We start from the raw sequence: 16,255 nt of genomic DNA on the forward strand, positions 1-16,255 counted from the left end.
TTGAGTTCTTTATTCTTTAGTGTTCCTTATAAATAGAAACCTGGTACTGATCATTGGGTTGACCAGCGAATAAATAGCCACACAAGGTTAACAAGTACTCCCCCAAGTGTTGAATATCAACAAATTTTTTTTCAACTCAAAACAAAACAACAATTGTATTTACTCACAATTCTGCTTTCTCTCAAATGCAAGCCTGCAAAGTCCCATTTTCTTTGAGGATCTTCATTAAAAGTAATTGAAGACACATTGGAAACATTTAGCTCCCTCACTGCTGCTATGTAAAAGAAGCTTTGGTTACAGGCACCACCATGCTAGGAAATGTTCTCCCACTCCTCAGAAACAAGAGTTCAAAACAGATTTGAAATAACTCTAGGCTGCTTCGGTCCTGCATGTTATACAGTATTTGAATTTGTAACTCGCTGACTCATGGCTATTTTGCTAATTTTGATTTGAAGAAAAAGAATGGAATAATGATGTAAAGGGCCTGCTCCATAGACAATAGTGTCTCATTTTTATTCTTCTAGAATGTATTTCATCAGTATTCAAGTTGAAACAGGAAGAAGGTACTTGCCTACAGCCATAGCCAACATGCTCTTGATTAAAAAAAATGAAAAAGAAAAACAGTACGAAGGTTCAGGGTTATGTCAGAAGTATTAGGGAAACTATTAATTGGAAAAGTTTTAATGAAATGGAGACCTAGAAACCACAATCCAATCATAGAAGTACTCTTACTAAGTGTGGACTACTTACTTTTTGTTTTGCTTTAAAACAAACTGCAGATAGATTACCCCTGGCTATAAATTACCTACTTCATTAGGTTAAGAAATTACATTTTTATTACTAGCCAAGTGACTCTTCATCAAGGATAGCATACCCAAAGGCCACACACCACGGCTTATGTACTTAAGCTTCTGAGGAAGATGACATCACTTAAGGTCAGAATCCCAGGGCTCTCTGTGGACCTCACAGACATCTCACTGGATAGCACCAGGATTTGTCAGCTTGGAGCTATTCTCTGGGTAAGGTAAATGGAAGGGAAATGATGCATTGTGCTTAACGACAAGAAAATAGACAACTTGCCGAAAAAGTTTTTTTTTAATTAACTTATTCAGCCAGCCCAACATTTTTAGAGTAGTTTTAAATATCATCTGCTTTATAAGGAGATCTCGTGTATCTTCTAGCTGAACCTTTCACAGAAAGATCTCCTCTTCAAATGCAAGTATGAGGGCTGAGGTAGATGCATCAAACCTAATATGAGGTAGCCAGATAAAATTTTGGGATCTCTTCTGGCCTACATGGACTGGCATAGCCCTGCTACCAAGATAAACAGACTTTACTTCCATAGAGAAAAAAAGGTAGGTGTATTAGAACTGATAACCCACAAAGGATTGCAAAATGAAGGTTTGGGTCATTGTATTTTCATTATCTCTTTATTCTTATTTTTATTTGTCCAATATGAAGAGCTCACAGGGAGGTCTAACTGAGCAACTGCAAGATCCCTTAATTCAAGCCTCAGTAGTAGAAAATAATAATAATACTAATAATAATACTAATAATAATAATAATAATAATTGAGTAAAAGGCTGTGGGATGCATTGTCTTATGGAACCCTAAAGGGGCTATACTATCACATTTAATTTTTTGCAATTTTTTATTTTATTATATATAAGTGACTATACAAAGGAGTTGCCAGTAAAGTATGTTCTATGCCTTTTCCCTTTTGAGATTGATACCAAATGGTATAAGCTAACTCGAGGACACCACCACAATTTTTCATTTGCAACACGAAGCTGACAGGAATCTGCAAACTCACTTTAAGCTGGAGAAAATGCCCCCACACACACAAAAAAAATCAATCAGAATAATCGGGGGCTGGGAATATGGTCTAGTGGCAAGAATGCATGAAGGGCTGGGGATATGGCCTAGTGGCAAGAGCGCTTGCCTTGTATACATGAAGCCCTCGGTTCGATTCCCCAGCACCACATATACAGAAAATGGCCAGAAGTGGCGCTGCGGCTCAAGTGGCAGAGTGCTAGCCTTGAGCAAAAAGAAGCCAGGGACAGTGCTCAGGCCCTGAGTCCAAGCCCCAGGACTGGCAAAAAAAAAAAAAAAAAAAAGAATGCATGAAGCCCTGGGTTCGATTCCTAAGCACTACATATATAGAAAAGGCCAGAAGTGGCACTGTGGCTCAAGTGGCAGAGTGCTAGCCTTGAGCAAAAAGAAGCCAGGGACAGTGCTCAGGCCCTGAGTCCAAGCCCAGGACTGGCAAAAATAAATAAATAAATTAATTAATTAATTTAAAAAATTAAAAAAAATTTAAAAAGAATAATCAGAGTTCACTACTTCTTTATGAAAATATCCTAGCAGAAATAAGAAGGGGACCAGTATAAACATATTTTAAGTTTGGAGCCCAGAATGAGGAAAAAATTAATTAACAATAACAGGTGCTAATCTATCTTTAAATATTTTCAGACTATAAAATAGTAAAAATAATTACATGTCCCCAATGTAAATCTCTGGGAAGAGAGACACAAAACGGGGGTGACATTGAGTCTCATAAAAATGACCATATGCTTCACCATGTAAATCTTGGCCTGTTAAGCAAATGATTACGGGAAAGTAATTAGATCCTCTATTAAGAAAGAGTAGTAACTTTTTTTTTCTTTCTTGGTTTATAGGCAGCTATAGTTGAACTTATGCATAAAACCTCTAATAGTGTTCTCTGTGGTGTAAGTAGCGAGATTTTTATGTGTCATTTTACTGTAGAGTCCTCACTGACCAGATGTTACATAAAGTCTGCTTCTTAAAATGCCTTTTGTTCTCCTGGGCATGCAGAGTAAATATGAGAATCTCCCAGGGAGCTGTTGGAAAACTACATTCCTGGGTCCTGCTGCCAAGGTCTAATTGAGTTAAGAATGTCCGTGCCTGGAGGTGACCTGGGGGTGGAAGGGAAGGGAACTTTAGTCCCATTATCCAGACCAGCTTTCCCAGGTATCCACAACAAAAGTGGGCAACTCATAGACACATTTGAAGCATTTTGTAACTTGTCTACTTTTCTGAACCTGAAAACAGCATCTCAGCAAACCAAGTGTGTATTCTAAGCAGATATATCCCTCCCTGGTCCCAGTCTTCCAACCAGATGACTGACCCTCTGGGGAGACTAGGGCATGTCCCAGGTGGCCACCTCTTAAACATATCTGGTACTTCTCACGTGGAGTGTGTTATTTATTCCAGCATTGTATCAGTTTTGTGGCAGACACCTGCTCAATGGGAAGTGTTGAAAAACATAAGTGCAATTTTAGACTATGAAAATGTGTGTGTGTGTGTGTGTGTGTGTGTGTGTGAGAGAGAGAGAGAGAGAGAGAGAGAGAAAGAGAGAGAGAGAATTTCATTCGTGTTATTAAACCAGTAGGTTGAAAGGTTGGACTTAGCAGTGCCAAGAGGCTTGGAGGAAAGCAGTGAGATCAACACTGAACAAAACAACCCATAACTTCTAAAATGAACAGGAAACACATACCTTTATCCCTGACTTAAGAAGTTGTACCATATAAAAAAAAAAAAGCCAAGATAAAAAGACGCCCCTGGGAGAGCATTCAAAAGGTACAGATTTCTCAATAGGGATATTTTTATCAAAGACAGTTTCTGACCTCTGCTATTGCCTTCTTGAACTCTTCCAGAAGGCAGTCCTGAATGCCTTCATCCTATGTATTTTGACCACATGCAAGCTAGACAACATGTGGCTGGTTCTCCGGCCCATCGTTCCTTTTGTCTATTTTTCCAGGGAGGACAGCTGGTAGATGTCCTATACAGCTGTCTTCATTGGAGAATCTCTTGGATTAAAATTCATACCTTCTGACCCAGAGCAGTCACTGGCCAGATGCCTTCACTAGAAGTGGCCATCTATACCACCTTCTACAGGGAGGAATCTCCCCTCCATCAGAGCTCCAGCTCCTCAACTCACCATCCTGTTACAGTGCCAGCCCCAGAACTCAACCATATTTGTTCCTCAGAGCTAGCTCTTGCTCCATAAAGACACCTTTTAGGTGGGATGACCAGAATCAGGACAGTGCCCTGAACTTAAGGATCTCTTCATTCCAGAAGATTTTGGCTTCTGTAGTTTGACTACTGCCCAAAGCCATTGAGCACTTGGACATCCTAATTAAAATTTACCCAGACCAAAGCAAGAGGAATTCCTCCAGTTTTGGTTCTGCTGATGTAGAAATCACTTCCTCTTCCTCTCAGGTCCGCTCTTGAAGCCCTGATTCATTTTTCTACCAAATTGAAACAACTTAGAACAATATGTAGAGATTTCGATCTCTCTTTAGAAAATACTTAGAAATGTGCTTTATTTTTTGAGTTATATTGTTAACTGCATAGTTGCTCATTCTATAAAAGTATGTCTTTGTGAAGTAGGGATGTTTTCTACTTCCAATGTGACTGTTCTATGCAAACCATGAATCACAAATGTCCTTTTTCTGTCCTTCTGTCACAAACACATCCAGTATTATGACATTAATCCAGCTTGATCCTCAGGAACTTTAGCTGGATTAAACCAGCGTTGTGGGGTTCATGTTTTTAGGATGGCATGCATAAGTTCCTCAAAAGTTAATTTAAATAAAACTTCTTCATAAAATCAGTGACTTCGTTAAGAATTCAATATTTCAAATCCTAAAATATGAATCATCTTCAAGACAGAGGGTAGAGCTCAGTGGTAGATTGCTTGCTTAGAATGTGAAAAGTCTTGAGCATGATCACCAGGATTGCACTAATTGTATAATTAATTTTGAAGTAAGGGTTATTATGCAACACATTTTGTAAATTATATTCTTAAAGCTTGTTCATTTTGTTCAAAAAAGGTATTATTTGATTAAATTAAGACCAGCACATAGAAATCTAGTCTGATCAGTTGTTATCTGTAAAAACATTAACTACTAATGACATTTGAAAGACAATATAAGCTCACAGTAATAAGCTGAAACACAGAGATGGTTGTGAAAATGACATTACTTCTTATTCCTGAGTTCTAGCCACCCACTATTCTATTTGTACTTTATCTCTGATAATACTTCCATGTTGATCATCAGTTGAGATTTTTTCTTTCACTGAACAACATCTATATTTCCTGCCAATTATTTCTAAGATGCATGTATAAGTACATGTACAAATTCATTTTTTCTCAGATTGAAAATAATATGCCTCATTGTGGATCTGAGTGATCTGTTTATTGGTAGGTGTTCTCCAGGTTTTGTGGTACCATGTCTGTAAATTTGGGGAAATTACTTGCCTTTATTATTTCAGATACATTTTTCCTATTCTGTTCTCTCTCTTTTTTTGTTCCTTCTTTTCTGACACTCTAGTTAGAGTATGCTGTATTTTTTCTTGTTGTCCTATGGTTCTTGGATATTTGTTATGGTTTTAATATTACATCATTCTTTATTTTTCCTTTTTAAAAACATTGTGATTTTTTTGAGTTTGGTCTTTTGTGACTTTTTTGAGTTGGTCTTCAGTGGAACTGCCTCTTTGTATGTTAGCCTGGCAGGAATTCCTTTACTTGGATAGTTTTCTGCCTCTCACTTTCTTCTGCGTAGAGCATTTTAGACCCATTTCCTTTAATTTCCAATTCCTATTTTCCTCTTATGAAGACAAAGAAGATTCTGAAGGGGTAGTCCTCTGACAAAAGAGATGTTCTCTTCGTTAGAATACGGATCTAGAAAAAATTTTGTTTTGCAGAAAGTTCTAGATGGCTTCATTCCCCCAAGGGCCACAGGGGACCTTTCTCTGGGAAGGGGATCCCAATGGGTTCCTGGGAGACAGGCTCATAAAAACTTAGATGTCCCTCTAAAATTAGAGTCCCTTGGAGTTTCTCACTCTGAGGCCAATGCAGAAGGAAAGTGTAGTTCCATTGAAATGATGAAACCATTACCAATGTGGACCCTCAGCTTCTGTTCCAGAGAAATTGATCCTCTCTGTGCCTGTTTGCATATGTTTGCCTCTCTAGATTCTAGGGACAGTTGTTTGCCCTGAAATTTCATTTCTTTCTTGGATCCAAGAAAAGTTATCAAGTTTTAGTTTGCTGAGCTTTGTCCTGTTGCTAGAGTGGAGTGACAGGACAAAGGTCAGCAAACTAAAACTTGGAATTTTTGGGAAATAAATAATATCAATGGTTTTGTTCAATGAAATGTTACAGCATACCTTAAATTTGTAAAAATGCAGTTTCTATTAAACACAACACAGCTAAGTACAATAAAACGAGGTATGATCATGTCTGCATGAAATTTTTCAACATTTATTTTATGGTTTCTGGGCTTTAAATAAAAGTATTTCCAATTTTATAATTGTAATTATCAACTAAAATAGTTTACAGTCATTTTATTTTTATGATAAAGGAATCATAGATTTAAATAATGTTGTAAATACTCTAGATTGAAAAAAATATGATTTAACAGTGCTAAAATAAATGTTTAGACTTCTCTGTCAAAAATAATTCATCTTCTTCACTTCTTAAAATAATGGTTACAGGAAGACTGAAATTAAACAACATTTTTAAGAGACTGGGTTATACAGCTCAGTGCAAGTAACATGCTCACAGGCACTAGATTCAATCTCCAACAACACAAAAGCAAAGCAAAAAGAAAAGAAAAAGAAAACCCGCCATCACCACCAATAGCAACAACAACAACAAAAATTCTCAACTGAATAGTTAGGAATTGAAGAAAGTAAAAATAATTACCCACAGTGTAACCATTCCCAAAACACTTAGCATTTGCCTTTTCTTCATCCTATTTGCTGTGAATTTCTAAATGATTACCCTCAAAATATAATTAGAAATTTATATCTTATATTTCTCCATGCTAGTATATGATCAGCAGATATGAATTTCTAATATCACCAGGTATTTTAATTTTAAGGGGTAAAAAATGTGGGCCTTCTCAATTATTTCAAAATTACCCATTTTATTATACTTTATCTGATAAAAATGAAAGAAACTCTCAATTTTCCCTAATATCATCATCAATGATTGAGACAGACATGGAAAGGTAAACAAGCAGTCTTTTTGCAAGAATAAGCTTGAAAAATAGTTATGCATACAAGGTATTTGAGAGGAAAGTAATAAGTTACAAGGAGAAGGATAGAAGGAGGAAAAGCAGTAGCAGGAGGAGAAAAGGAAAAGGAGGCAGAGAAGGAGGAAATGAGAGGGGGAGAAAAGAAGGAGAAGGAGGAGAAAACAAAGGGAAAGGAGGAGCAAGGGGAGGAGAAGGGAGAGGTGGAGAGAGGGGAAGAGGAAGAGGAGGAAAAGAGGAAGAGGAAGCAGAACAAAAGCAAATCTCTTCTCTCATAGCTCAATGACTAAAACCTTAACAACAGTAAACACACAAATGGTAGGTTTTATCTTATCTTCAAAGAAAATTTAAAAGCACTTTTATGCTTTTCCACTTACATAAGCTTCTTTATACAAAATCAAATTGCTCTAAATTCTCCTAATTTTCTATTTAACTAAGGATGCTCAGCTTTTTAAAAAGCAATGGTGACTGAAAATAAAGCAATTACCAGGTATTTTTGTCCAGCGTCTTTGCCACCAGCAGAAACCTCTCATTTAAACAATAATTCCAACAGTTTAATGGAAAATCTTCCTGTAGCCCTCAGGCTAGTCAGATCAACAAAGTAATCAGAACCCAGTGTAACCCCATTAGAATTAGCCACCATAAACGATTACACCTATTAATTTTTCAGAGCCGTGTAGCATATGCAGAGCTACATAGAATAAAGCGAGAACAAGATATCAAGCTACTTTTACAATATACATACTACTTTTCTGATATAAGAAAATAACCCTGAAAATGAAGGCAGCTTGGAAATAACAAATACCTAAAGGTATCTTTCTCCTTATCCAAGTTCAGTTCCTGGCTTCAGTAGGATTTGAACTCACTACTAGCATTTCTCTTGCTTATTCCTATTGACTCCATTCTAACTCTTGTGTTGAAGTGCCAGACTTTGAAGTCAGGCCCCACTTTACCACACGAACCTGAGATAAGCAGGCCCTGTGAGCAAACACAGGACAAGCCCATTAGGGCTCAGTTGGTCTAGAACTCTAACCGCTGGGAATGCTTAACTCTGACTGCCCCCAGAATGCCTCGAGCCCTGAGCCAATCAGATTTGTACCTGTGTCCTAATCTTGCTTGCTTGAACACCTGATTGCTGTAACTTTGTTTTTGCCTTTATAAGCCCTGTGTAATCGCAGCTCGAGGCTCCCTCCTAACCTCTGCTGTGTCAGTGGGTAGGACAAGGCCCGAGTTGCAGCTTGCTTAAATAAAGCCTTGCCTTGCTATCGCATTTCGGAATGTGTGAGTCTCGGTGGTCTTCTTGGTGGTGGTTTCGCGACTTGGCACAACAGTGTGGCCTCTTTCTGCATCTTTAATGTCCTAGTCTTCAAGCTACATCTGGATTGCTCAACCCCAGGGAGCCAGTACTAATGAAATACCACATGTGTGGAGACATAACAGAAACAGAATGCTAGTGAATCTGAAGTCCATACAGACATACAGATAAGGCATCTAGGGATTTGTGGAATCTGCTAGTTTTGCTCTGAATACCAGAGAACTGGGAGAATTGTAAATTATTATTGGGGACTACTAAGATGAGCTTTCAGGGGTATGGAGGAATATTTCAGAGAATTATTTAGATACAGAAGATTAGACAACATAGGATTTATCTTCCTGTCTAGGGATCTATGAAATCTAAGCTTATTTCCTTTAAATGGCAAGCCAAATTGGAATGGGCATTCTTTTGCCCAACTATTACTCCAGCATCCTTCCTCATGCGTGGACCTCTAGATAGTCATACTTTCTGGTCTGCTAATAATATTTTTTTAAGACAAAATAACTTCATTCACTCATTAAATTCAGATAGTTAATGGATGCATAAAGTTCTATTTTATGAGATCATATACTTGAAAGAAGACCGTGAGGAGGTAAACAGCATTCTAAACATTCACACAGTGAGAATAAAGGAGGATATTCTTTGGAGAAGACCATAAGGCCTCAAGAGTTATGTGCATATGACTGTATAAAATGATGCTTACCAAAAAGAATTCCATTTAAGAAATGGAAGTAAGAGGTTTGTCATTACACTGCTTGGGGTTCCTTCTCCTTCCCTCCCTCCCTCCTACCCGCCCTTCCTTCCTTCCTTCCTTCCTTCCTTCCTTCCTTCCTTCCTTCCTTCCTTCCTTCCTTCCTTCCTTCCTTCCTTCCTGCCTTCCTGCCTTCCTTCCTTCCTTCCTTCCTTCCTTTTTTCTCTTCTCTTCTTTTCTTTTTTTTCTTTCTTCCCTCTTCCTTTAGCTTATTCTCTCTGTTGCTGTTTTTTATTTTTGGTCTCTTTGTCTTCTATATAGGTTTATCTGATTTCAGCAGGGAAGGGGAAGCACAGAAAGGGTGGGACAAAGGGTGAACCAATTCAACAGTGAAACTCACTATATCCTATGTTGGCCATGAGCTAAACACTGAGGGGTGAGGGGAAAAACTGGAAGAGAAAGAGGGAGGAGGTGAAGCTTTACTAAAGGAAATGTAGTCACTACCTGACTCATGTAACTCCTCTGTATATCACCATTCCAATATTTTTTAAATCCACACAAAAATTAAAATAAATAAATCATCCTGCATAATCACTGAGTCCCTCCCTGCCCAGTAATGCTTTTTCTTCCTGTTATTTTTCAAAATTACAAAATATGATTTAGGATTATTATTGAAATATTACTATTTGAAAGCCAGAACAAAAGGAGATAGAAGATTTGGTAAAAAAAATCTTTCCTAAACAGTCAATCAAGATAATATTTATTACCTTGTCTTTTTAAACTCTCTCTTGTTGGAGACCTCAACAGTACAAGCAATTGATTTCTAACCAGATGTAATTTGAACTTAATACACTATAGCTCAAAGACTAGCAATTGTTCTTATCATGGTGAATGGAATTGGTAAACTGGGAGGCAGGGTAAGAAGGCCAATTTTTGTTTTATTTTTGTGAATTTGACTTTTTGTGATGCTTAACAATTTAAAATTCACTACTTAAGGGGCACTTTATATTTCATTAACTGCCATGTAGCAAATGAGAGAAAAACAAATGAAAAATTTAGACAGTTTTCCTCTGCAAGTATAGATTTGCATACAAAAGGAGCACAGGGCATTCCATTCACATCATCAAGGGAGGTGATAAATATTCCACGCTAGCTTTTTCATCCATTTCACCTTTAGTCCCTAATCTCATGTCCAATTGTTGGCATTCCACACATTATTTTAATAACAGATAACCATCTGTCCACACAGCTAAGTTTGGGGACCAGAATTACCTACAAAACTACTTAAAGTAGCAGTCATCCCAGCTCGGCAGCTCCCACCCATCTTAATCATGTGGTCCCATGATGGACTCTGAGTGACAGCTACAGAAATTAAAACTCAGAGTAACAAACTTAATTTTATATTTGGAAGCAGTTAATATATTACATTGGCAGCCTAATATCAAATGAAAATCTGGTTCAGTTATCCATACAGAAAGAAAATAAGCAGGGAGGTGTCATCACATATTTGTGGAAATACATTTTATAAAATACATGGAGGGAAACTTTTATAATGCTTAAAATGTTTGTATCCTGAAGTGCTTTTTAAAAAGAGATAAACAAATGCAATCAGATGCTGCTATCAGTGAACCAGAAAATAAGATGATACTTCCAATTAATTTTGTGCATTATTTGTATGGATGATTGAATTTTTTGAATAACAAAATGCTTATTAGGTGATGATTTCATTTTGCAGTTTATAAATAAAGGCCTAATATTTAATTTTAGTTGTACTTTGTAACTAAAATAACGTTTACTCATGATAAAACACACACATATACATATATGTGCATATACATGTATATGTTGAACCACAGTGAAATATGTGTCTGCATTTTACTTACTTTCTAATTTTAAATTGTATTGCTCCTAAAAGGACAAGGCATTATCTTAAAGTTATTTTCAGTCTTAAGTGAATTTATGTCTGTGTAAAAGGAGTAGGGATGAGGAGAAATATAAGAAGGAGAGGAGGGAAGAGATTTTTTTAGAACACCATGGGAAATAGCAAAGCAGAAGGTAAAATGAAGAGAATTGCGGGTTTAAATATTGATTTTATTTATTTGCACAGTTCATATTCACCATGAAAGCATTCATCCTGTTTTATTCCACATACAATGTAGAAAAAGGTTAAAGAGGAATGCGTGGATATAGTCCAGGCAGATAGACAGTGAACAGAGTAGAAACAAATGTGTTCCTACTTAAACACTCCAGCCCCTGGCCTAATTTGAATGACATGTCATCAACTTTATTTAACCAGATCCACAGTTTCACTTTTTCTCCCATGCCTTCCATGGTTAATGGCCCACTTAAAATCTGTAAGGCTGGTGAGGATTTGTCAAATAGGTCTGTTTATAGCATGAGTCACATACAGAAGGGATTCATCAAGAATCTGTGGGTCCGAAGTTATGCAGGCTCCTTCCATGTTCTTAGGTCCTTTTATTGCACCTTAAGGGATCTTTTCAGTTGGGAAGCTTTATGAACACAATGAATAAACAACTCAAAAGAGGGGTCACAAACTGGCTCTCTTTTTCTCTCGCATCTATTGAAGTTTAGGCACTAGAACTATACCCGGAGCACCACTGTGAGATCAGGCTAGATCTAGTGTAAGAGACTCAATGCTTACACATTCCTCATCTTCAAACTACTCTATATTGCTTCTGGCAACTTCACTGGACTCATTTCTCCCTTCCATTAAAGATAAGCTGAAGTACTTGACAAGCCTCCAAACAAACTCCACAGGGGTTCAACTCTGTCACTTGGCTCAGCATCCCACTGTATGAGCGATTCCTTCCTTCCTTCTCCATCCTTTTCTGAATTATTCATAATGCCTTGACTATTAAACTTCTATCTTTCTTTGGGCCAAAGCCAAATGTTAATTCTTCCCCAATCCTGTTCTTGTTTAGTTGAATAAAAATCACCTCGTTTTTGAGCCAGTCTATTCTCATTACTTCTTTTTTTTTTTCTCAAATTTTTATTATCAAACTGATGTACAGAGAGGTTACAGTTTCATACGCTGGGCATTGGATACATTTCTTGTACTGTTTGTTACCTTGTCCCTCATGCCCCCACTTCCTCCCCCCCTTTCCCTCCCCCCCAGGTGTTCAGTTCACTTACACCAAACAGTTTTGCAAGTATTGCTTTTGTAGTTATTTCTCTTTTTTTACCCTGTGTCTCTCAAATTTGGTATTCCCTTTGAATTTCCTATTTCCAATACCAGTAAACATGGTTTCCAATATACTCAGATAAGATTACAGAGATAGTGTAGGTACAACCATAGGAAGGTGATACAAGAACATCATCAATAATAGAAACTACACATACACATAGGACGTTGAAAGTAGTTACAACTGTGATATATCACTTGTTTCCATAACATGGAGTTCATTTCACTTAGCATCATCTTATGTGTTCCTAAGGGTATAGCTATTGGGCCTTGTGATGCTCTGCTATGGCTTGCCTAAACCTGTACTAATTATTCCCAATAAGGGAGGCCATAGAGTCCATGTTTCTTTGGGTCTGGCTCACTTCACTTAGTATAACTTTTTCCAAGTCCTCCCATTTCTGTACAAATGGAATAATGTCATTCTTTCTGATAGAGGCATAAAATTCCATTGTGTATATGTACCACATTTTCCTGATCCATTCATCTATGGAGGGGCATCTGGGTTGGTTCCAGATTCTCGCTATGACAAATTGTGCTGCGATGAACATTGTTGTGCTGGTGGCATTACTGTGATTTTGTTTGTGGGCTTTTGGATAGATACTCAACAGTGGGGCTGCTGGGTCATAGGGGAGATCTATATTGAGCCTTCTGAGGAATCTCCATACTGCTTGCCAGAGTGGCTGAACCAGTTTACATTCCCACCAACAATGAAGTAAGGTTCCCTTTTGGCCACATCCCCTCCAACAATTGTTATTATTAATTTTCTTGATATATGACATTCTTGCTGGGGTGAAAAAAATCATACACCACGATCAAACTGGATTCATCCCAGGGATGCAAAGCTGGTTTAATATACGCAAGTCAATTAATGTAATCCACCACATCAACCGGAGCAAGGTAAAGAACCACATGGTTTTATCTCTGGATGTGGAAAAAGCGTTCCATAAAATCCAGCACCCATTTATGCTAAAAGCCCTGGAAAAACTGGGATTCCAGGGAACATTCCTGAATATAATCAAGGCAGTTTATGACAAACCAACAGCAAGCATAACTCTAAATGGTGAAAAACTAAAGCCATTCCCTTTAAAATCAGGAACAAGGCAGGGATGTCCACTCTCTCCCCTGCTCTTCAACATAGTACTAGAATTCCTAGCCAGAGCAATTAGGCAAGAAGAGAATATAAAGGGGATCCAAATAGGAAAAGATGAAGTTAAACTTTCTCTCTTCGCAGATGACATGATCCTATACCTAAAGAATCCCATAGACTCTATCCCCAAGCTACTAGAGCTGAACCAAAACTTTGGCAAAGTTGCAGGATATAAAATAAACCTTCAAAAATCAATGGCCTTTCTCTATGCTAACGATCAGAAGACTGAGGCGGAAATCAGGAAAGCAACTCCTTTTGCAATAGCCCCCAAAAACATAAAATACCTAGGAATAACCTTAACCAAAGAAGTGAAAGACCTCTTTGAAGAGAACTTTAAAAGCTTGAAAAATGAAATTAAGTCAGAACTAAGAAAATGGAAAAACCTCCCATGCTCCTGGATTGGGAGGATTAATATAATCAAAATGGCAATATATCCAAAGGCTATCTACAAATTCAATGCAATATCCATTAATATCCCAACACCATTCTTTAATGAAATAGAGGAAGCAATCCAGAAATTCATATGGAACAATAAAAGACCTAGAATAGCAAAAACACTCCTAAGCAGAAAGAACAGTGCTGGATGAATTACAATACCCAACTTCAAGCTGTATTATAAAGCTATAGTAATAAAAACAGCTTGGTATTGGCACCGGAACAGGCCTGAAGACCAATGGAACAGAATTGAAGACTCATTACTTCTTAATAACACTCCCTTTCCTCTTCTTAGATTCTAAGCTTCTTCGATTCTTAAGGTGCATCTTGAACTTTCTTGTTTAGTGCCTTTAACAGGCCCTCAGTTACAATTGATTGAATTAATAAGCAATAAAAAGCAAGTAAGTTATTTAGCTAAAAACTTTCATACAAAATACTAGTTTCATTGAGTCACAGTGTCTAAATATCTCAGCTAGTCTTCTCTAAACAATATACAGATTCCTACAAACCCATAGAGATTTATTTATGTAATTAGGGACCCGTCGCTCATGCCTATATCTTAACTTGTCCAAAGGTTGAGATCTGAGGATCATGGTTCAAAGCCAGCCAACACAGGAAAGTCTGTGGTTACACTCTTATCTCCAATTAACCAACAAAATCCCCATTCATTATTAATCTTCATAGGAACTAACATGTTTATTACTGTATTATGCTCACTATATATACTTATTACAACACAAAATGGAAAACTCAGTAATCACACCACACCGCACATTGCCAGAAAAAAAGTGGTTTGATTTACTTCAGCTCAAAGTAGGGGCTCAAAAGATTTGGTTTACTATTTCTGATTATGAACCTTTAATATTTTTGTTAATCCTCCATAACTCTTGTGATAAAATATGGTACCATGACTAATGGGATTTGTACAACATTCAGAAGACTGTGAAGAAAGGAACTCTGGTCTCTGGTCTCTGGTGCCTTAGTCGGAGATTACAGCCTTTTTGTTACACTACTGGAGTCCTTTTTACATTGTTTCTTGCCTTACAGCTTCATTAATTTTCGTTGCTGTTTAGTTTTCCATTCATTCTCCAAACTTTTCTTTCTTTCTCTCTAAGGCCTATGGCTACATTCTTTGCTCATTTTGTAAAATTCCACTGGAAAAACTTCAGGATGGTCTAAGATGATATTGAAGGATGACAGCTGTCTTGCTATGATAGTGCTCATTTCTAAACTCATCTGCACATTTGTAGAGAAAAGCAAAAAAAAATTAAATTCAAACTCTATGCCAGTGTTTATTATTAAGACTCTTGCATGAGTTGTGAATATTGTAGGTCACATTGAAATACTAAAAAAAGAAACCACTGAAGCTAATATCCATGTGGTTGTGTATGTAGCCATATATATTAACCATGTGCAAGGAAAGAATATGCCAGCATTTCCCTTAGGAACATTTTCTTCCTAGTTTTTTTTTTTTCCAATTTCCCTCATTTGTATGGTCTTAACCTTACTGCCAAAAAGTGAAATAAGATTTAGAAGAAAAGCAATGATGGATCTAAGCTGAAAATTATGATAACTGTACTTTTTCTGCTGAAATTGTTTTCAATAGCTACATTCTTTCCCAGGTATTATGTATACTCATGACTCTGTTCCAGAAGACAATGGTTCCACCGATAAATATGCCTCCTGGAATATGGGGTAAATTAAAAATAATAACTGCATTGAAATGGGAGATTATTAAATAAGGTGAATGGGTAGAAAACCACTTACCCCCAGTTGCCACAGTGATTTCACGTAGGAAATGGCCATAAAATGGAAAATCGAAGGACAGATTCACTCTCTGCAAGGAACAACACCAAAGAAGAAAAATCAATAATGTGCAGAATAGTTAATGTAAAATGAAGAGCTTTTCACTTAAAAAAAAAAGATGCTTCAACATTACTCCATTAGAACTGTAGTTGACCTTCAAAATCTGAATCATGGGTGGTGCTAAAGAACAGTTTTTCCAGTAAAGAAACATCTGAAGCATGTGCAAAAAAGAAAAAAGTTGACAATAAGAGTCTGCTTATCTGTGAACTTGTGAAGACTATGGGGAAGCTAAATTTTAGGACAAGCTATTCTCTCTAGTTGCCTATTGAGGCAGTCATTCTGTCGTTCCAATGCATAACTTGTTTAGGTTATTTGTAGTTTGGCTAATTCCTAAGAAAATGGAATATGCTATCTATCAAGATTTATTCAATAACAACCCAAAGATTTTACTTTACATCACTGCATACTAAATTTGTGTATTTCATAATAAAATGCAGTTATATGAAGGACAATTTCTTGCACCTACATATCTAGATCTGAAGAGAATTTTGTTTTTTGAAATACAATAGATTCTCCAATATGAAAGGTAATATTTGTT

The 16,255-nt window shown here is 37.0% G+C and overlaps 1 protein-coding gene across 1 annotated transcript in view; it reads right to left on the minus strand.

The window, feature by feature from the left end:
* The window catches only part of Plxdc2 (plexin domain containing 2), a 363,495-nt gene that overhangs the window by 141,532 nt on the left and 205,708 nt on the right, over positions 1-16,255 (minus strand). The window contains exon 4 of the mRNA XM_048367888.1: positions 15,619-15,688. Coding sequence (XP_048223845.1) covers positions 15,619-15,688 — 70 coding nt within the window. The remainder of the gene's footprint in view (positions 1-15,618; positions 15,689-16,255) is intronic.

The sequence above is a fragment of the Perognathus longimembris genome, chromosome 18 (genome assembly GCF_023159225.1).
Source record: "Perognathus longimembris pacificus isolate PPM17 chromosome 18, ASM2315922v1, whole genome shotgun sequence".
Lineage (NCBI taxonomy): Eukaryota > Metazoa > Chordata > Mammalia > Rodentia > Heteromyidae > Perognathus > Perognathus longimembris.